This window comes from Varroa jacobsoni, unplaced genomic scaffold (genome assembly GCF_002532875.2).
Source record: "Varroa jacobsoni isolate VJ856 unplaced genomic scaffold, vjacob_1.0 scaffold_791, whole genome shotgun sequence".
NCBI classification, from domain to species: Eukaryota; Metazoa; Arthropoda; class Arachnida; order Mesostigmata; family Varroidae; genus Varroa; species Varroa jacobsoni.
This window is the reverse complement of record NW_019213693.1, coordinates 137,193-159,118: the sequence shown is the minus strand read 5'-3', so window position 1 is coordinate 159,118 and position 21,926 is coordinate 137,193. Positions and strand designations below refer to the sequence as shown.

The window sequence follows — 21,926 nt, the reverse complement described above, 5'->3', positions numbered from 1 at the left end:
TCAGCCATGAAGTCCATATACATTAGGCGAAGCCATATGAGCAGTGTTCTAACATGATAAAAAAAAAAAAAGGCGGAGAACATATTTTGATTGATAGAGATGGCTAGGAATAGGAGGCTGCAGAGTAAGCTGTACTGTAAAAAATGATCTTGTCTGGTTAAAATTTGTTATGAGCTACCTGCGAATGGAGGTCATACTTTTTGATGTAGACTGATAATAGACACGCAGTTGTGGTTAGTCAGATTTATGTAGAGTCAGAAATGGAAATTTCTGCTCCTATAACGATAATTAGATTACTTAAAATCTAAAATACCTGAGGCATCTGACGAGAAAAAGCTAATCTCATCACCACCATGCTATAACGGAGCTCGATCAGCTCTGAATAAGGTACTTATACCTCAATGTTTCGAGTTGTACGTCCGGCGTCGCTGTTAACCATTCTACTAAATGGCTTGCTTCCAGCACAAAACGAAGGGTGCCTAGGTTCTTGAACCTATCGATATGCTGAGGCATCGTCTGAGAGATCTGCGAGTCGAAATGTGTTTGAACACAATTTTCCCGTTATTTTTCTTTTCTAATTCATTAAGAACACCGAGATATTTATCTATTTTCTAAAGTTGTTTAGAGTACCTACTTATAAGACGCGTCTGCGGTTCCGTTTCTCTTGACATCGTTCTTTTCTCGCGTCCTCCTGAGAGCGAACAGCTTGCTATTATTAGTACCGATATTCTTTTCTAACTAATATTGTTGCAGGACTAACTGTTTGTTATCACTTCATTACTACTGCTAGGGTTTGTGCTAGCCTATATGATGATTATCGCTTCGTTTCTTCGCACTCCTATTTTGGCTAATTACACTGTGACTCATACCCTCGCACTTTGCCTGCCCCCCTCGATTCCTTACTCTCAATTGAGGTTGGGCAACCTCCACTCTTCCCCCGGTTCGCTGCTTTTGCAATGTCCCTTTGCATTTGCTTTCGTTTCACACCGACCTACAGAGAATGATACCTTTTTTCCTCCTTTGCGAGAGCGCCTCCCTGTTCACATAATCCCCCGTTTCACTCTGTCTGCTTCAAACGATGCCGAAGACGACGAAGAAGCCTGGAAGATGCGAATGATAATTATGGGGCGTTATGCGCAGGGAAAGCTTGACAATGCGCCAGGTCGAAGTGGGTGTCGTTCGTTTCTCTCTCTCCGTCGTATGGTTCCATCCTTCGGCTCTGTTAGGTTACACCTCCTTTCGCTGCCAATTCCTTACAGTTATCTACTCGCGTTTTTTCACCTCCTTCCCGTCAGACCCTACTCCGAAGCTGTCTATCCAATTGTGTCTTGAGCCACACGCGTTATTAGATACCGCCCGTAGACCCGGAAATTGTCCACAGCAGCTACTTGCAGGCCCTTGTACCGTCCATCGTTGGCCGTCGGTCTAAGAATTTACAGTTACTTAGTAAGTAGCTGTTCATCGAACTTAACAGTGCATAGTGTGCGTGTGTGTGTGTGTGTGTATATTGTATGACCTACGACAGGCGCTATACCACCATCATACCCGATGAAACCTGCCTGCTTACGGCGCTCGACTGCGACAGGCGAAACAGGCTAAAGCACGCCATATCAAAATGGAGACTGACGTGGCCACTCGAAGTGATACCGCTTCCGCGCCTGCACTCTGGCCCATCGCGCTAACATTCACTGCCTCTTTCTGTACAGAGTGTGCGTTACTCAGCAAAAGCTGCAAGGTGTTATTGCTGCGTCTAGGGATGATGATATATTAATATGCGCATATAGGACTCGCAGCCGTCGCAGGCATGAACGGCCGAACCGAGCGAGACCTGCCACCCATCTAACTAAAGAGCCAGCTGAGTGACACTGGCAAGCAGGTGCTTACTACCGTTACTGCTACCAGCTTCAACGACTGCTACATCAATAAAGCAACGACAGAGTAGTCAAAAGAGATGCAACCTACACATTAAAGTGGCAATGGAGTATAGGCCTCGGCACCAGCTATGAAAGCCCAAAGCGGTGTCCCCGCTCTCAGTCTGAGTCGTCCCTTTCAAATATGTTAGGTCATCGAATGGTTCACTTTGCACTCAACCATGCGTTAGCGTTGAAATTCTATTAGAATTCATGTGCCAACGTGCTCCATTAACACGCTTTGCTGTCCAAAGACAGACATACAAGGGACGCTGCGCTGAGACCTACTCCGCGAAACGGGAATGTTGTTTGCTATCACGGCTATAGAGGCCAAACGAAAGTGTTGGGAGTGTTCCAAGTTTTCGTTCCTCCAGCTGTTTTTTCCATCCACGCAGTTCTTTTTCCTGCTCGAAAGTCCTGGGGTACAGGCTAGCGCCGTTGACTACGGAGCTAAATAGCTCTTGCACAGCCCTATGATTCTTGCAAACAAAATGATTAAGAGTCAATATTTCTTCTCTCGCTGTTACTATTCCTCCGCGTCTGTCCTGGTATCTCTAAGTTGAGTGTGTTTGTCCGCCTCTCCGCGACTGAACTGATTCGTTGCTTTAGTTGGTTAGCTTTGCACTGGTTGTCGGTACGTAACTTTTTTTTCCAGTATCAGCTGGCGACTGGTTTAACGCAGGCAGCGAACGCAAAGCCGCGCGAAGGCAAGGAGCGCCCAACGCACTGTGGGCTCACCAGCTCATACTGTGAGTGCTCAGGGGCGCCATGAACAACTATTCCGATATCAGATTCGACAAGCGGGTGCTGGTCTGTTGGAAGCTGTCATCAAGCCGTCGGCCGCTGGCCAAACAGCGGACTTCAGAGAGTACCGTAATAGTTGGTCCCTGTGCGTGCGTCACGTTGAGTTTGCGATCAATCACCCAGCTCGCGGAAGGATACACGCTCACACAGGCTACTAACACTATCTAGAGCGAAAAAAACATAAAAGAGTTGGCGGTGCCCCTCAATGTTGTTAAAGTGTCGGCTCGCAGAACGAAGTCCGCGCCAATACACAGGCATTCACTGCCTGCGGGGGCTGACAAAGATCACGTTTTTCGGAGGGGTGGTAGTACAGGTGCGGTAGGAATTCCACAGTCATTCAGGGTAGCCTTTGTGGCACGGCGCTTAGGTTGCGCAGTGAGAGCGAGAACTTAAAGTACAATGATTCGGACCTAGGTTCAGTGGCAGGGAGAAAGACGGAGTGAAAATTGCGTCCATTGGAGACGAGAAAAATCTGGATGGCAATGGCTCGACGCTGGCCGCATATATATATATATATATATGTGTGTATGCACGTGTGAATCTGAGAGTGTCTGAAAAATAGAGGGAGAAAGAAAAGTTGGTGGGATAGGAGCTGGCAGCACCTTATAGAAAAGAGGTGATTGAAGGGGCGGTGTGTTAGCTGCCAGGGCTGACGCTATCGATAAATGCTGGTGGGCTACAGCACGCGTACGAGCGTAAACTTTTTCGTCCTATCTGCTTTTTTTTCTTAGGCGCGTCATCACTTTGCTATTAAAGTTGAACTTAAAGCGAAGAAGGAGCGAGACGACGAGAGCACCAGCACGCAAGTGACGTTTGCCATGGCAAATGCACTGCAGGACAGTGATGCAAGCCCAACTCAGGATAACAGACACGTACGGAAACGCACATAGTATGAAATGTTTATAGCGACAGACACAAACGGACGTTCTACGTATTGTCTCTTGCGCGTTACTGAGTCGAGGAGTTGTTCGGTGATGATGCACTGTTGAACCGATTTCAAGTTCCCGGATATCGAAAATGTTTGATATGGTCGTAATCTCTATTTGTGGGATGACAAGTAGACTTCTCAAGATGTCTACTTGTCATCGCACAAAATGTTTATCGATTATGCAGTGAGCTTTGAAGCTAACTATAAAACATGCATGACAAAATCACTGTCTTTCCCGACTCGCGCTCGAATGATTTACCAATTTGCCTGAAATCTTATGCTTACATGTTATTTTTTAATAGTAGGTCGTAAGATCGAACGGGGGTCTTCAATGTTAGCCCGCGCAATGTTCAAAATAAGAAAAGCTTATTTAGCTCTGTAGTTAGGTAGATGTCATATTTTCGTCGATCAAGCTCTCACCGGCGCCCGTCCAGCTAATCGACAACTATTGCACGAGAAAACTCATCGAGCGATCTTGCCTAAGCGTGTACTATGTGGTCGCAGACACGCTGCAGCTTTCGTGTATAAGGACCACGCGCAGACTGGCCACCAACCAGTGACAGTGGTGCGCAAGGGAGAATCATTAAAGAGCGGACAATATCGTCATTATACATACAAGCTAGTGTCGCTTCCGTCGTCATCATAGGGATGCTGCAGTCCATGTCCTTTCGAGGTCCGCTGAAGGCCGTCAAGATTGTTCAGTCGCTTTGGTTTCACCGTAACTACACCGTAAAGTATCCCATAGCGCCTCGATAAGAGATATCAGCACTTTAATGTTCACACCTTTTTCGAAGTGCTAGTAACAAAGATGCACAAAAAGATAGAAACAGTCACATCAGCTACTTGTGCTCTCAGCAAATGTCGAAAATGTCCACTAAATAGAAAATGAACGAAACAGAACTTGAATCAATATTGATCAGTTTTGGATAGCGACAATATAGTTCTTTATGTAGTGAAAAAAGGTTGATGCCGAAAAAATATTTCGTATTGACCATATTTCTATGACAACTCGCACGCTCATGAAGTTGTCAAAGCAATGAGGTCATTATAATGGCCACGTGGTAATTTGTTGATTGACACTGATGGACCCTCTGGCTGCTTTATGAAAATTATCTAACCCCGATCGCCACCCCCCCCCCCCCCTAACGCGTGATATCCGAATTGATGTCGGCGTAATTAGCGTAAATTGCAATGTATCAGCACTGTATGTGTATAGTAAAGGTGTCATCTACTTTATCCTGAAGGATAATGCTTCGACGAATCAGTTAGACGGAGAAACTTCAAATTGTCCTGATGCCCCTGCTAGGTGCAACACTTACTAGCGTTATGTCATTTAGCGGCCTCATGACAATACTGCCCGGGCAAAATAACAGAAATTGATTGGACACTTTAGTTACTTATTCTTGCCCACTGCCTGCTGGCCAACTTTTGACGAAATCATTTTCACATAAAGCCAAACCGAACGGGAACGGTAGTCTTCAAGGAAAAGCTGTTAAATACCAATTGGCGAATGTTTGGATAATGATCCTTAAAAAGGACAAAAAATGCCACCTTGGAATCAGCGGTAACCCCTCGCACCACACATGCATAACGGTGCTTCAAACGGGGAAAAAATCGAAAAGGGGGGCCGGCGAACGCAAACTGTCATCGCAAAGTGTGGGAATAAACCTGCGCCGGTCAACAGCATTAATGTCGTGCTCCGGACGGGGCTGTTGTACATTTCATTTAGTTTGCAAATTGCAGTTGGATGTAGTAAAACTTGTCTCAGTCCATTATCACCGACCCCGGGCAGGTTGGTTTACGGCGCATATTAAACTGTTACTACCCCTCGTCGGACCACCAGTTTTTGTTGCTCGATGTCTCAGCGGGCTCACCCGAACGGTATAGATCCGGAAATACGTACGCAAGCAAGGAAACAGAAGATTCAAGACAACTCATAAACTCTTCGTTCATGATGCCGCCTTTACAGTGTTGTCTTCATACACGCCCCGACGACACCTGATATCGGTGACTGAGGGCAGATACTTCTTCAAATGTTCATTTTCACCGCCAGGCGGCAACGCAGTGAAGCGGCGAGGCTTGTAGCGTCTGCATCGTTTTTGCTTTTTTATTACTGTCTAATCAGAATCTGTCATTGTGTTCTACGTCAGCGCTATAAAAGAACATTCCGCGGACAAAGCAAACTGGGGATCGGTGCGCGAGACTCTGAAAACCTCACCATAGCGCACGGTTAAAACTAACAGCGATTCTTTGAACTCATTTTTCCTTTACATCAAAGAGAAAAAAGGCAATTTTTCGTTATCATTATTACAGAGACTAGGCTTTTCGAAGTATTCTATCCTTAGCCGATCCCATTATGCCGCCTCAGGTGTCACGTTCAGCGGGTTTTTCAGCACGCCGCTGAGATGTGACATAACAGATCCTCTTTCTCCGGTAGGCCGCAGTACTTGTTGGTCGCGTCGCCCCATCTAATACTCCTGCTGCCATATATATATATATATATATATATATAGGTATGGTGCTGGACTAGTTTGTGCTGGTACTATTGCTGGTGTACACGTCTGTTAATGAATAAAGTTTAGACCTCCGCCTAATCAATAGGTCTCTGGCGCCTTTTCTTTCTTTTTCTTGACAATTTTCCATCTATCTGTGGTGGGCAAAAAACAGTTCAACGAATATCGCTCTTATATATTCGTATTCACGTTTCTCTCTCTCATGCCCTAGCGGGATTTCGTAATGTAGCGCGACGGTACGGAAAGAAGGTGCTCACTCTTCGTTTATCTCATGTTCGGTTGTGTCAGCTGGGGCAAGGAAAGGAAAAAAAGTGCACGATCAGCAGATTGTCACCATATCGGACCGGTATTTCCACAGTCAAGGAAAGTTTGTCAAAGTTTGCGCGTGTCGCCAAAAAGCTGTGCAGAACTCAGCTCCGTTCGGTTGGATCGCCTCACTGTGCTACCACCGTTAAACCAGGGTGCCACTGATGGTGGCCATAGGAAGCGGGCACACATGACAGTTGGGCCTGTAATTTTAGCTTTTTGTTCTGCCCTTTTTGCTACCTTTCTCTAGAGCAGCTCAGGTCGCCCGAGCGCACACCGCCGTTCGACAAGAGGCGCGGGTACAGAGAGAGAGGATAACGTTATGGCAGAAAAATGGAAGGTGGCGGTAGACAGAACAGAAGCAAAAGGTGAACTCAAGGTAGAAAAAAAATAGAGAGAGGTGAGCAAATCGGCGTCTCCTTTTCCTGGCCGCCGTCCCTTGGAAAGGAAAAATCCCAACGGGTTAGGCTACTGCATCAGAATCACATTGTTCAGTGTTTGCCGTCAGGTCTAATCTTGCGGAAGAGATACCACTCGCCGAACCGCCAATATCACCGCAACCCCTTGTAAGCTGTACTGCGTCTCCGGACGCGCCTCTGGTTTTGCTAAGCGAAACGACGGATCCATGTCGAAGAAAGCATCCCTTTTTATACTACCGATACGTTCCATACTGGCCCATGTTCTGATCATGCAGGCATTCTAGGAAGTGAAGCAGTATGTCTAGGTTTCCGGACGTTTAAGGGCATTCAAGGAGGAGACGAGGCCTACGCGGGTCGACGTTACGGCCCGAAAATTGGAACGTTCCCGAAAACGACTTAAAGGCACTAAGAAGCCGGAGCTCCCATTGGACATCACCTAACTTTGAGCAGGTCGACGGAAAAAATGACGAGCCACTTTCAAAGGCTAAATTGCTTAGGAGTAATGCATTAAGCGAAGCTGTGCCAATGACGATTTGGGCACTGGGCACTGTCGTGGCCGTAAAATATATCGCAGTGAAAATAAAATTAAGTATTGTGTATAACAGCTTGAAAGAGTAACACTCAGGCCCCATAAAAGAACTTTAGTTGGAAAGTCAATTATAATATATAGGGCAGCGTGATATGCCATTGTTTAGAGCCACCTTTTTATCGAAACGCATAATGTCACAAAAAATCTGACAAACTACTGCTTTGAGAACAAGTGGGCACAGATAGCATTTAGCAGATAGTGTTAAGCACGAAGAGAGGAAACATTTGCTCGTGCTGGCAATTGAATACGACAAATTCAACCAATTGATGGAAACAGAATTTGTCTTGCTTCGCCACTGTTTTAAGCAGTACAGGCAACGTGACCAGATACGTAACAAAAGTAATAGTGTTTTCAAATCGTCTACGAGTTGTGACAGTTGGTCACTCCTTCCTCGGAAACAAAGTGGCAACACAGGCGCTTTTCCTCTTTCCCTATTCGCCTTTTGTCGATTTGAACTATTACACGACGACTTCTTTCAGTTTCCGACTGACCCCTCCGCAAGTTGAACTTCTAATTTTCTTTTTCATCCGATTCGTCACAAGCTCTTATGGTCGCCGACTTTCTTGGCCATCTTCTTTGCACATTGGGCTGGTTCGTTTCCATGCCTGTTCTAGTGAACGATGAAGCGTACGAGACGCGCGTCTAAGTAGCAGACGCCGTATGTCGCTTGTGCACCACTTTTCAATAAAATAGATCGAATTTCACAAAAATTCGCGACTGCTGACAGCCTGTCTAAAAAAGCTAGCTCTTCAGAGACGATGACGACGTTCAAAAGAAGAGGCAACGTAGATAGCTGGCGTGAACGACGACCGCTAGGAGGTTCATTCGATGAAAGGAGGCCAACGCGAGTTGCGCAGCCCGAATCCTAGACCCCTTATTTTTCCTTCATCTGTCGAACTCTCAAGTTACTCGTAACTCTGACCATTATGCGTGCTCGCTGCTTCTATTGCTTCCAACAAGAACACGAAGCGTTGGCATTCAGCATTGTAGAAACGCGACGTTTCGCTGACTGCTTTACAACATTACGGTACCGTGGCTCGCTAGACTCCGCCCTCGTGCTAAGCCCTTATTCATTTGTCTGACTCTTAAACAATGAGTACGTTATTGAGTTCGTCAAACCGTAAAAAAGCTTTTTGAAATACTTGAATATGCCAGAATAATCTGGGCTGCTTGTTTTGTTCTGCACTACGTTATGCAGTAAGACGAAGTCTGCAAGGCTACTGATCTAAGCTATTGTTTCCTCAAATTTAGAAACAATAGATGGGGTATTGAGGAGGCGAGATTGGCCGAAAGCAGGACGCGAGACAAAACAAAAACGCAGTGTCTTTCCTATGGTGATTTAAGTGACGCTTTACACGATCAAACGGTGTCCCATCCCGTCTTCATACTATCAAAACTGACACGCCGGTAGCTGTCAACGATGACTAGGGTGCAGGCGTGCACACGTCTTAGTAGAAGATATGTACGCAGCTATGTCACGCTATCGATGTAGAAGATAAAGTAACTGGTATTAGAGAAGCCGGCGAATGGCGCCAGTCAACGATAGAAAAGCTCTATTTAGCCATATATTGTCCTCAAGTGATCTGTGGGTATCGTGATAACAACACGTCGGTCCTATCGTTGCTTATTCCGTATAGTCCAGCATCTCCATCCTCGTTTTTAGCCTTGTGACGACCTTCATTATGCGGCTTCATTGATACATTGAATGCTTACTGTTACCATCTCAATAGCTATTTGGTTGAATCTGTCAGAAAGGCATTTGCTAGATAACATAGCTAGGGGCTTCTTTGCCTGTTGGATTTTTTATAGTGTTTATCTAGACGTTTCTGATTGAAGAATAGGTGTATTGCGTGACTAGCGTGAAGTAAATGACCATGTTAAAAAATTAGGAAAAATAAAATCATTCCTCTTTCATAAGATGGGTCCCTAAATCAGGCGCGGTACGGTGTCGCATCGTCATCTGGCGCAATAGGTGAAACTATGCATTTTCTTTAAAGCCCAGTACTATCAATAGTGTTGATAAAAATCTGTCAAAAGGGTCTCGTACCAACCAGACCCTATGTTTGGCTGGTGTGAGAGCTAGAAAAGGGGTTTTATGTGCATACAACAGTTGAATGATTTGCATTAGTAATTTAATTTTAGCAAATTGGACCAAAATACATTACTCCTATTAATTGCATTTGTTGAGCTTTTTACACTATGCCATATAAAGAGAGCATTTACTTTTTCAGGGTGTGTGCTAGCCTTTATAACTACAAATTTTTTCCTACTGTCAGTTGGGACCACTCAGGTCGGAGAAATCGTCCAACACGTCATCATTCCCCTATTAGAATTTCAACAATTCGAATCAACGTTAAAAAAACTACTTCAGCCAATCACGTACCGAACATTGATTTAATATACCAGGGTTAAGGCGGCCCTCTAGCAGGGGGCTACATAGTAGAGTTAGAAATATGTACTGAGAGGTGCTGACGGCCCGATGGCATGAAAGCCTTTGATGAACTTATTTAAAAATAGTAACCTTCATATTATATATAACAGTTAATAGCAATAAATGTTCCGAATGTGATATAAAGCCACTTATTAATTACCGCTTACAAATAAACACAGCCAAGTGGCAAATACTTCTACATTATCGTTATTATTAAATTTATTACAGATAACTGCTGAAGCTTTGAAGCGTCGTAAGCGTGGTAAGCGACGGGTTCCAGTCTCCCGCGACTCCCTCGTTCACATTCATGATTCGCCCGATTTTTGCGAACGAAACGCACGCAAGAAGATCCTGGGAACATCGGGTAGAGTCTGTAACAAATACTCAAATGGACCAGACAGCTGCGAGCATCTCTGCTGTGGGCGAGGCGCTAGAAAGATTGTAAGCTCCGCTCATAGTTCTTGTACCATATACGGAATCCTTGTTAGCGCTTTTTAAACATCGTCATAATTGCAAAATTAATGTTTTTCTTTTTTTTTTCTATCACAGCTTGTGAGGCAAATTAGGGAAAGCCTCATCACCTATGCGTATCAAATGTGATCTACACACCGTGTCTGTATTCTTTCTTTGACACTTGTTTAGACCTATATAATTTATTATATTCTTTTTAACCGAATCGAAGTATATGGTGGGCAGTGGAGCACCGACAGTTTATCCAAAAAAAAAAAAGGTTATATAAAGTTAAGAGTGAGTTGATTTAGCGAAAAAACTAAATTAACACTTTATTGGTTCCGATCACGACTCTAAGCGTGAAAATTCTGCCAGTCAAAGGGTTTCAAGGAGCTTCGTCAAATCTTCGCTCCCTCGATCGTCGACATTGTTACGGCTGACCAATCCGCTTATTAATATTATTCCATTCCCTATTCGACGTACAATTAGGACTGTAAACTACTAAGATATATAATAAATTAATTCTATAGAATAGTATGTAACTGTTCAAAAATATCTATTTGTATATAACCATAGCACTCCGTTTGGAAGCCTTAAAGAGCGCTGGTACTAGTTTTGCTCCGTGCGATCGAAACACGACAATGTGAAGCCGATATTTTTAAAATTTTCCTAATAGCGAGGTTTTTATAAGCTGTGCTACGGCCTAAACATATAAACCTATATGTAAAATCTGGGATAAATACATTTCCATGTTGAAAACTCTTTACTCAAGGACAAGATTAGCATTTGGCATTGGCGTCACATTAATTTCGAATCCTCGCATAACAATCTTACATTCTACGATGTTTCTGTACGCTTCTCCACAGTCTCCCGCTGAAAAGCATAATTTTATGTTATACATGGTCGACCAATTGCGCTATTCCACGCGAAATTAAGCGGTCTAGCTGTCGTATTCCTGTGTATATCCTGTGAAGCCTGTATTCCAACTATAACTGGTTCTTAAAAGCTTTGCCTCTTCTGACTCATTGTCTCCTATCGGATAGCTATCTCAGACGAACTTGTCGTGCGTTGATTTCAGGTAAAGCGAATAACGGAGCGGTGCGATTGTCAGTTTCACTGGTGTTGCTATGTAACCTGTAAACTCTGTGAGACCCGTACAGAAACGTACATTTGCAAATGAATCGTATGAACGAGTATCTGCTTTGATGCACGTCTTCCATCAGCAGCGGCGGCGGCGGCGGCGGCGGCGGCGGCGGCAGCACTGGCCAAAATGATTGTTTCAGAACAAGGAAAAACCATACGACGCTACTCAGAGGATCACCACGAAGGTGATGCATCTCTAGGTAGACTATCGTACTTTGGCTAGCTTATTGGCCAGTGTATTCTCTCAAAGGAAAACGATAAAACTTAACATCATATTCATTCATCAACAATATCTCTAATTTGCGGCAAAATCACAGAGGTTATCATAGACTGATTCCTGATAATTAGCTGGGCGCGAGGGCAGAACGCCCTTGAAACATGTTGATGCGGTGGCGAATACTTAGCCTTAAATACTTCGGGAACTATCCGTAAAAGCAAGTTTTGTATTTACGATTGACAAAATATAATCGACCGAATTTAACTGGAAGTCATCAGTTTATACGTATCAGCATAAATGCGCTCTGGAAACAGTTACACTAAATACGTACATTCACCTATAGTTGCTACCAGCTGTCAGAGACCCACTAACAAAACCCTATGTCCGAGAAAAGTCCCTACAGTAAAATGGAAGCGTGTTCTACGAAGAGACGATGGATAGAAGAATGCGAAAAGAAAACAAGCAGAACGTAAAATTGAATGATCATTATGGAAATTTATCGGGCACCATCAGGCACAGATAAAAGTAAACACATACACATAAAGCCTGTGATACGATGTTGGCCGGAGATTAACAACCAAGTTTCCGCTGTGTATAAAAGCCGGACCCATCATCTCGCATGCACTTGAGCACAACCATCATCTTCCAGAAAGCTTTTCGTCCTCTTCCTCTTAAGAAGTCTTCTAACGTAGTAGTGGCTTCAGCACCCAATAAGCCCCGTCCCGCATCTACCCGCCAAGGAAAGCCACAGTAGCACACGGAACAAATACTGGCACAAATGCTATTATTGTTATTATCTAGGTATACAAGTATATTTCAAACCTAGAAAATTTCTATCTACCTATACAAAGATGTATGTAGGTGTCTAATGGTAAAGTGGCGCTATACTCATCATGCCAAACCATGTGTGCTGTAATATACAATTGTCCCGGAAGCCGCTCGGTTGCATGTCCTTTTTTCCCGGTTCTCCTTTTGGCCACTGCCCTATTCCGTCCTTGCACCAAATGTGTCGCGCTATGAGCCATCTCCATAATTATATGCTCACCTATGGGTACGCATTATAGCTAAGAAGATTACATTATATCGCTGCTAATGGTATATACGTATTTCATGTCAGTCGTTTATGGGCCTTCATGATGGAGTGCGTCCGAATCAGACTGATTCGGATAGAGTACGTCTCAAACGATACAATGAACAGCAGCTTGTCAAGCAGATCAATATAAAACATACAAGACTTTTGACGACTGTTAATAGACGATTATTTGCCTGTTGACAATGGTAAAATTGCTTGTTTGTGTCGAAAGCCACGGCACCTTTGTGGGGTGTTCTCTGCTGTTTGACGTACTAGTATGTAGTTTCATCTATATGTAAGTGTGTCCATCTTTAGTCATCGGAGCGCCCTCATTTTGACAAAACAGGACAAATATATAATAATACTTATTTGGTGTTCTTTACTGTGTATAGGTACACAGGTAGACGGAAGATAAGAACATGATACGTCAGTACCACGAAATCACAATAGCATTATTCAAAGTGCATTCGTTCGTTTGGAAAAAACAGAACCTGCCACAAGCTATTTGAACACCTCCAGTCCAGTCTGTCAGGTAAACCTACCAAAAAACAGAATCCAGTTTACCTCTTGCAAGCTCACTTCTTGTAAATACACCACCAAAAATATAGGTTAAAAATGAAAAACATCATATGGGAGGCTTGATATGATATAACTGCATCGAAAAATAAGCCTGGCCTATAAGCAGCTGAGCAGCATCGAGCAGTATAAATTTCTAAAGAAAAAGGTAAATTATTTAGACGGCTATGTCGTATGGCTTAAAAACATCGAAAATAGAAGCCTTAGACAACGAAAACAGGCGAAGACGCCGTTAAAGCGCACGGGTCTCGGTGCGCGGTTGTGCCAAGCCAGCTGCAATTCAATGAGTAATCGTATCAACAAGTATCGAAAACGAATCTGTATCGTTCACAACTTCTTACATAGAAATACATTAACCTCATATGGCTAATCGAATGGGAGGACAAAAAAATACGGTAGTGGACTTCGGACAGTTCCTACGAGAGACAGAAGACACGGGATTAACTGCGGATATGTGCTAATTTAATAAAACATATAACGAAATCCATCTGTTTCATGAGTCTTTATTTGTGCTAACACAGTAGGCAGGTCGAGAGGACAACGATGCTCGCGAGGCTTAAAAATAGTCACCAGGCTCCCTGTAACAGTAAATGGACCGAACTTTTCGAAAACCAATTTTCCGAAGTCTTTTTATATACGATAATCGATTTTCAAAATGAAAAATAGAAACTCTCAAAGAGGTATTGCAAAATACGTATGTGTGTATATATATATATATGTATATATATGTATATATAACGAAACGTAAATGCTTGCAAACTTGCTGGAAAGTAAAAATAAAGCTCTTCTATAGTAAAAAAAACCCACCGCTAACTATTGCGCTTGACTCAAAAGGACCCACAACTAATTTACGACATGTTTGTTATAGTGCTGTTAATTTCGATATAAGAAGAAAATGGCAAGATGTTAAATGCGATTAAAAAGTTATTTAGCTGCGCGCAACGTTGCGGAACCTATTTCCGGAACTGGCCTGAGTCTTGGTCCCTTATTTAATAAGCTGTGCAACCTTTGTTTTTGGTTTCTCGCTGCTGTGAAAGAAGAAAGTCAAAGGAGGATTTTGATACGCTTAAAAGCCTTATTCGCCAATCAAGTGTCTTCTTGCAGCTCGTCAGCACAACAAAGGGACGTTGTCCCACCCGAGCAACGAGAACGCATTAGAATGACATGAAATTTCGGATCAGATTTTCTATCGGCGGCCGCCAACCCAATGAAGGGATACCCGGAGAAACGCGCGAATTCTCTGAGCGCCTTCCATTTCACTTGATCTGCTTCGAGACTTTGACCCCCTGTTTGCTGCTGACGATATTTTTGTAGCCCTCAAATCGCTAAACGACGGAGGATTACAGGAATCCGGGACATATTTACAGCGGATGTATAGTTACGTCTAATTGATTCTTTCAAAATAGCTGCTTCTAAGGAAAATTAATACAGGAAAACTTCTGTTAGTCGTTACATTTGCAATGCGACGTCCATTCTCATAAAATATATGACCCACTGAAGACTTTAAAAAAGGTACACGTTTTACTATACGTTTATGTTCTGCTACTGATCTTAAACAAATATCCAGCTTATACAAATCGTTAATAGTCAATCTCTGTGCTAAGGCCCGCATTATCTTTATTCAGCTCACTTTTACAGGCAAGAATTCACTGAACACAACTAATTGAAAAGCTGTTTTAACCTGCACGTTGGTCGATTAGCTAAACAAGTGTTTCAACAGTAACTTGTTGTACCTCCGGAGTTAGCGGGCAATCATTCAAGCATCGGTAAATCGACGGAACAAGCATTTCTTACTCTCAATGATTAAACGCCAAGTCCATTTTAGAAGAAGACCCCCAAAACCGTTGTTGTTATGCTTGTTTTCCGTCGCTTTCTATTCCTCATCTTAGAATAATGTTTTTCTTTACTGTTATGGTAGGAGAAGCTACTGCGGTCCCGCCTGCGTCACAAAAATATTCCACGCAATCTTCTTAACTAGAGAACGACATCAGCTTAAGACGGCTGCGATGCGCTTGTAAACGAAGCGATCCATACCCGCTTGCTTCTTGCTTGCTCGCACGCGTTCCAGCCAAAACGCTTTTCCACGTAGAAGCCGTTTCTCCCCGGGCAACAATCCATCCGTGCTAGTGCGTGGCGGTAGCGGAATTAAGGTCGCTTCGAATAAAAAACAGAAAGACTGTAAAACTTTTATTGGATCGGCAGTACGGTAGCTTGCTGGGTTGTAGCTGGGGGAACAGCGCCATCCACAGTGCCATGCTCGCGGTACGAAGTGCATGGACAAAAGCCTATGAGGCCACGGCCGTTACCAACCTGGCCCTCACACTCATGATACACTGTGGAGGGGTCACGCTAAAGAGAGCGGGTAAAAAAATGGTTACTACACACTGCATGTGTCCTGCACGTTTCTCCCACTTCCGAAGTCCCCTTTCTTTAATCCTCCTCCCCCCCCCCCCCACCAGTAGGCGTTACGTGGACCTCGCGCTAGGCCGGCGTGAAGTGTACTGGAGAACGTTCACCAGTCTGCCGCAGTAGGTGGAGGCCTGTTCGGGGTCAGCTTCCCGCCGGCTTCAACTGACAATAAGGCCTGCTGTCTCTTGATCGGACGTCCCTCTTTAGCCCTTTTCACCAGCAACTCAGTCAACTCGTGCCAGTCCTCACCAGGCCCGGTTTTACCGACCGTAGCGATCCGAAGATTCGCCTTCTTGGTAGGAAAAGCCTTCCCGAGCTGTAAATTTGCACCCCACCACCACTACCCACGTCTCCTCTTGCCCCTTACTGCTGTTCGTTCTTCCTCAGTAGGATGGCAGCTTGGGGTTCGTACCTCGCCCTTGTCCTCGCCTTCCGTCATCTTTCGGCTTTTATTGACCAAGCAATGGCTGGATGCTGCAACGAGCATTAGCTCCCTTCGATTCTGCCGATCCAGCGACAATTGATTTTATTGCGCAGTTCTGTTCCACCGATGCTCGACGTGCAGCACGATCGCACGCATAAATCATTATGTCGATTTTTACAACGAGTTTTCGCAACTAGGTCCTACTTAATCATGTTACCACCCGTGGTGCCTGTATCGAAAAAACATGCAGTAAGGCGGCCTGGAAACGTGAGTAAACGGTGACATTTAACAAGCAGGAAAAATGTACAGAGATGATTAATTGAAGACGGCTTTGAAAAATTCTTTTTATGGATAGTAGTAAACACGTGCAATCTACTTTAATCCTAATGTATTAATTCTGTGTAAGTTACATTGACCACCGCAGCGACATAAAATTGAACTTACTGTCCGTGGCAACCGTATTTTTTGAGCCTTTATTACGTTCGTTTCATTTGATGGCATTAGGGACCCGCAGAAATTTTGGTCGAAGTTAATATCCGCGGCATCAACCGTTACCAGTCTATATATGCCGCACAGCGGAAACGCAAAACTAAAAAATATGTATAAACGTATGTGAAATTTGTCAGTGAAACATTTTGTTTTTTAGCCCAGTTTGAATGCTATTAAATCTGGGCTTTTGATGTGCTATCTGAGTAACAAGTTCTTCGACTAATAGAGAAAATGCCCATCAAAGCTATCCATTGATGGAACTATTTTCTAATTTCTGCCTTTTACTTGGGACCAGTTCATTTCTGAATCACGCTAGATGGATCCATACGGTTATTGCATCGCACAGGGTCTAGACATTGGTTCGTATGTAAAAAAAAGAAAATTCCGGTAACATCATGAACACTGTTAGAATCGTTAAAGCTTTGTGCAGTTTAAGTTGTTATATAACAAGTTCTTTGCAGGAAATTTGTATCGTCAATTTCCACAAGGGACGATCTGAGTCGAAACGTAGTCTGTACTCTCCAGCTCACTGCGAGTTAGAGGCCTATAGATGGTCTATGTTGAGGTTTATCCGAGTTCAATTATCCTTTTTTGTGCTGAAAAATGTTTTGTCGAAGATTTGGGCCTTTGGTCAAAGATTACCAATGGCACTGCGAAGTTCGTGAGCTACCTTTTTCATTGCCTTAAATATATCCTCTGGCGCATGCTAACTATTTGTGACGGTGGTACAACTAGCTATTATTTACACAAAGATATTTTAAGGTGACTGGGCCGAACTTTGACGTACTAAAAAAAACTTCACTTTATTAGCATCTGTTGCTTGCGGCAACATGACTTGCAGTCGAAATAGGGATTCAGTTTAAAAAATTTGAATCAGGTTTCGGCGATGAGCGCTATCGGATATTGCTACTGTACAATAACTTCTAATTGATGGTATAATTCCCACTGTAACTGTTACACATTGCCTAGCAGCAGCGGTAAAACAATGCGTAGGAACAGTGTATAACAGCAGGAGCGCTTTCGTCACGCTGAGGGAACGGCTACGTCAAACTTCGAAGCAAATAAATGCACAAATTGCTAACTTTACATACTGACATATTGCCTTCGGGCAACATACTATATGTAAGTAGAAATGCAGATATTTCGCAAAAAAATGGCCGCCATTTTCCAGGATTTTTTCAACATCTCCTACTATGAGCGATAACTGAGCATGAGAACAATGCATTGATCAACGAAATCAGGATACTATGATTAGGATAGCGTAAACGTAGGACCTTACGCCTTTATACCTTAGCGGGTGAATGGTGGCAACACCGTTGTCAATATTTATGTTGCGTGCACAATTTTTATACACAAAAAAAAGTGCCCTTTGAATGAATTTATATTAATGATTAAATATATTTATATTATATTATCTATATATACATATATATATATATATATATATATATATATATATGAGAGTAACCGTAGTACAAGACAGAGATAACACAGCAAAGAGGCGACCGAGAGGAAATGAAGCGCAGCCCTTATTTATATGACCTGTAGAAATTATCCAGAGGCTGAAATTTCTCTTAAGAGCTTTCAACAGTGCTATGGACTGCAAAAAAGCACTAATTAGCTCGTGAACCTTTCGTCCAAATGTCTTATTTTACGTGTGGCTTCGCTGACAGTTGTGCGAGAAAGTTACACGAGGAATCAACAAGGTAACCAACTACCCTGGGGACCAGGTTTCATTGAATTGTGTCTTTTTACTGCAGTGCAGACTTTTTCGCACAGAACGCATTGCTCTAATTAGAGAGAAATATCCTGTAAGGGCTTAAGGTAATAATATCATAGAAATATTAGTGTTCATTTACATTCAATACTACCTGTGTATATACGGTATTAGTGAGTTAGAGAAGACTATGTTTCAAAACAAAGAACGATCGAAGATTGTCTACAATTATTAAATTTAAGGGTCAATTATTGACGAATATCGTTTGAGGAGTAAGGTTTTACCTTTTTAAGCCCCTTTGCTCGTTTCAACAGGTTACCATTGGAAGACACGTTTGTGGGAAAAAGAGTTGAAGAACTTATAATGTCCTGTAAGAGATAAAGATCATACGAACACTGCATCTGCTGAAATGATTTGAATAGATGCATGTTTTATAATCAAAATGTATTATTCAATAATCGATAAAGTTTCATTCATTACTGTTGATATATTTACGTATTAACGAATCAAATAGCACCGTAATACGCGTGTGTAATATAAGTTCTCGGATTGGTTGGAAAAACGTTCTTTTCTTTATATTAAGTTGTCATTTTCTTTTCTTCAGTTTTACCGGAAAATATATTTCTGCTAATTTTTGCGATGATACCTGAGCTGCCTGTACAACATCGGTTTTGACCTTATTTCGATACTGATTTGCGATTTATGTCGTTCTTCATTGAATACGTACAATAATTCTAGCTTCCCCTTCATCTTCACACCCGTTTCACCGATGCGTTGCTTTGTCAGTGTCTTCGGATATTCCACCTGCCTCGTCGATTCCTTTATCTACTTATACGCTCGCCCCGTTCTGTTTGTTTCCTCAGATTACCCAGTTCATTGTTTCTTCTTTGCCGCTTTCGCCTCCATCCCCGCAAGATCCGTTCATGTGCACCTTCGTCGATTCATTACTTGCACAAGTCGCCCCTCCTCTTGGCAGTCTACGATAAAGCTCGGCAAGGCCTAGCTCAGCGAAGCTGGCCTGCGGGCCTACCTTGTCCCTGCCTTCAAGAGATCCAGCAAAGGCAAACACGAAGGCCCAACAGTAATAATAATAACAAACAACAACACAACGATGACAACAGCAACAAGATGGATGATGGCAACGACGAGTTTCCCCTCCTGCTCCTACGCTTTTCTGTTGGAGCAGTTTGCTCGGCCTCGGCTGCTGCGCCGCAGAAAGAGAGGGGAATCTCTGACCGACGTTTCGGGCTATCATCAGCTCCTCTCCACGTTCTGTGCCAGGCTCTATCCCTTTTTTTCGTCCTGTCGATCTGCTCTTGCTTTTTGTTTGGAGATAGAAGAGTCTCCGCAGGCGTCACCGCTACCGTTCCAGCGCCATCGCCTTGCGGATGGTGAGATACGAGCGAGAAACAGGGCAAAGACTGCCGAAAGCGGGCCTTGTCGCAGCAAGCCGTTTTTAAGGAGAAATGCGCGAAAACGGTGAGAAAGAAGTGCTAGAGCGCGACGAACACAGTCTATTTTTGAATCAGATCGCCTTTTTATTACCTCCTTCGTCCGCTACAGGGTGACCGACACATGACCATGAGAGTGGGACTTGCCCGAAGGCAAAAAGACTCCGCCCGTATCGAGATTTCTTCTCACTCAGAAGGAACAAAGCGGAAAAGTGAAACAGTGATACTGTACGGACCGCTGATACCGCAACGATAACGAGAGTAACAACAACAACGACAACTGCAATAACAACAACATATCGAATCAACCGGCTAAACAACAATAAGGCCAAATTAACATATAAGTAGCTGAAAGAAGTTCAATAGCAGGAGAAACAGAGATGATGGCTGAATATCACACAGCTGTCCCTGGATCCTAGATTATCTTTCGTTCCTCCGACCAAGACATGCTATAATGCTGAATATGAGAAGATCACATAATGATTGTATTACTTTTCTTCATCTACACGTTTATAATAAGCGAAGTAGAAGTTCATTTGACGAAGTAGATTGTTTTGTTGTGTTTTTCGTTTGGGGCTAAAGAGATATGTGTCCAGTTAGGTTTCTGTAGTGCACGCAGATGATATATACAAGCATGCATGCCTGTATATAGCAAGTGAAATATTTTATTACTTAGTATATACTTACGAAGTATTTTATACGGATTTGACTTATGATTTGGGCGCAGATGACAAACGAAACTTCCAAAAGGTTAATGTTTTTAGTAGTTGTTCTCTTGTTTTTAGTAGATTTACGTAAGGCAACTGTAATCTTCAAAAAGGGTTGTGTTGTAACTAAGGGAGCGGCATTTAAATTATTCAGATACAAATATTTGGATTATTTAATTCTATATCAATGTATTTTATCGATGGATGAACTTAGCTGCGCTTAGGTTATAAGTAAGCATGTTTAAGATTGCCTGTGGATATCGGCGTACAAAGTCGGTTATTTGTCCGTTCGTCCTGGAAAGAGGCGTTTTCGTGTAACAGCTCTGCTAACAGCTGCATTTTTTCCCTTTCAGCCGCTCTGTAAGTACAGAGACGCAACGTTTTGACAAGCGGCAACTCGAGGACTCAGGGGGTGGAACTGTCTAGGCCCCGAACGATTTTGTTTGGCCTGAGCCCTCAGAAGCACAGACTTCGTCACCAGACCAAACCATCAGTGTCTGACGAAAACTCCTCCTTTCCTATTAGCCCCCTATTCTAGACCCCCTTTTCTACCCTTTCTCGGTCTGCTCGTACGCTCTTCCGTTGCTACCCGTTTTTTGCAGTCGCACCCGGTCAAATTCAGATCCGACTTTGAGACGCCACCAGATTGCTAGTGGTGTCGAGACTGGACGAAACAAGCCAGCCAGACTTCAAACGGATAATTTCGTTTCCTTTTTTCCCCTAGCTCAGCTAAAGCGGCTCTCCCTTATTACGACAAAAGGCAAACAATTCTTGCTCTGCCGGCCACCCAACGATGAGGTTTAGCAAATGCTACAGAATCTGAACACTTAACAGAAGACAACGATCCACCATTGTCCATCCATAGCTCTCATTTGAACCGCTGCTCAAATCTGCGATTTATAAGCAGCTAAAATATTAGCCCAGGAAGCCACTCGCATTTAGGTAAATGTCAGTATGCCACGATGAATATCTTACCGCTAGCTGGAGATGTGGCGTTACTGCGAAATTAACGCACGCTTTAACAATAATGGTTCCAGTTTCTAATGGATAAAAGGGCGTAAGATATACGTGCTCGAATGGAAAGATCCATCATTACCCACTCTGTTGCATGCCGCCAACAAAAATCAAATAAAACAAAATGAGCTAACTTTTGCTGCTGGTCCTTAACTTTTCTCGTCTTTATTAAAGTTTTGATTTATTTAAGATAAATTTGCTTTGCTTCACTTTTATTTGGTACTAGATAAAAGCTGAAATACAATAAATTGTATGAAACTTGGGCTAAACCTTCAGGATTTATGGTCCAGATCCCCTACGAGTCAAACGATGCACCCACTTCAGTATCTCTCATTCTCATGCTAGGTTCATGAATAA

The 21,926-nt window shown here is 43.2% G+C and overlaps 1 protein-coding gene across 2 annotated transcripts in view; it reads left to right on the top strand.

Annotated features, from left to right (window-relative positions):
* The window catches only part of LOC111263793 (protein Wnt-16), an 80,426-nt gene extending 58,704 nt beyond the window's left edge, over positions 1 to 21,722 (top strand). The window contains exons 5-7 of one of the 2 annotated variants that reach the window (XR_002682454.2): positions 10,129 to 10,341; positions 11,429 to 11,678; positions 20,909 to 21,722. Coding sequence is in view for 1 of the 2 variants with exons in the window: in XM_022839185.2 (XP_022694920.1) it covers positions 10,129 to 10,341; positions 11,429 to 11,530 (315 nt within the window). In the remaining variant the exon portion in view is untranslated. Of the gene's footprint in view, positions 1 to 10,128; positions 10,342 to 11,428; positions 13,846 to 20,908 lie in introns of those variants that run through there. The other variant, XM_022839185.2, reaches the window with a different exon arrangement.
* Positions 21,723 to 21,926: the final 204 nt, after the last annotated feature.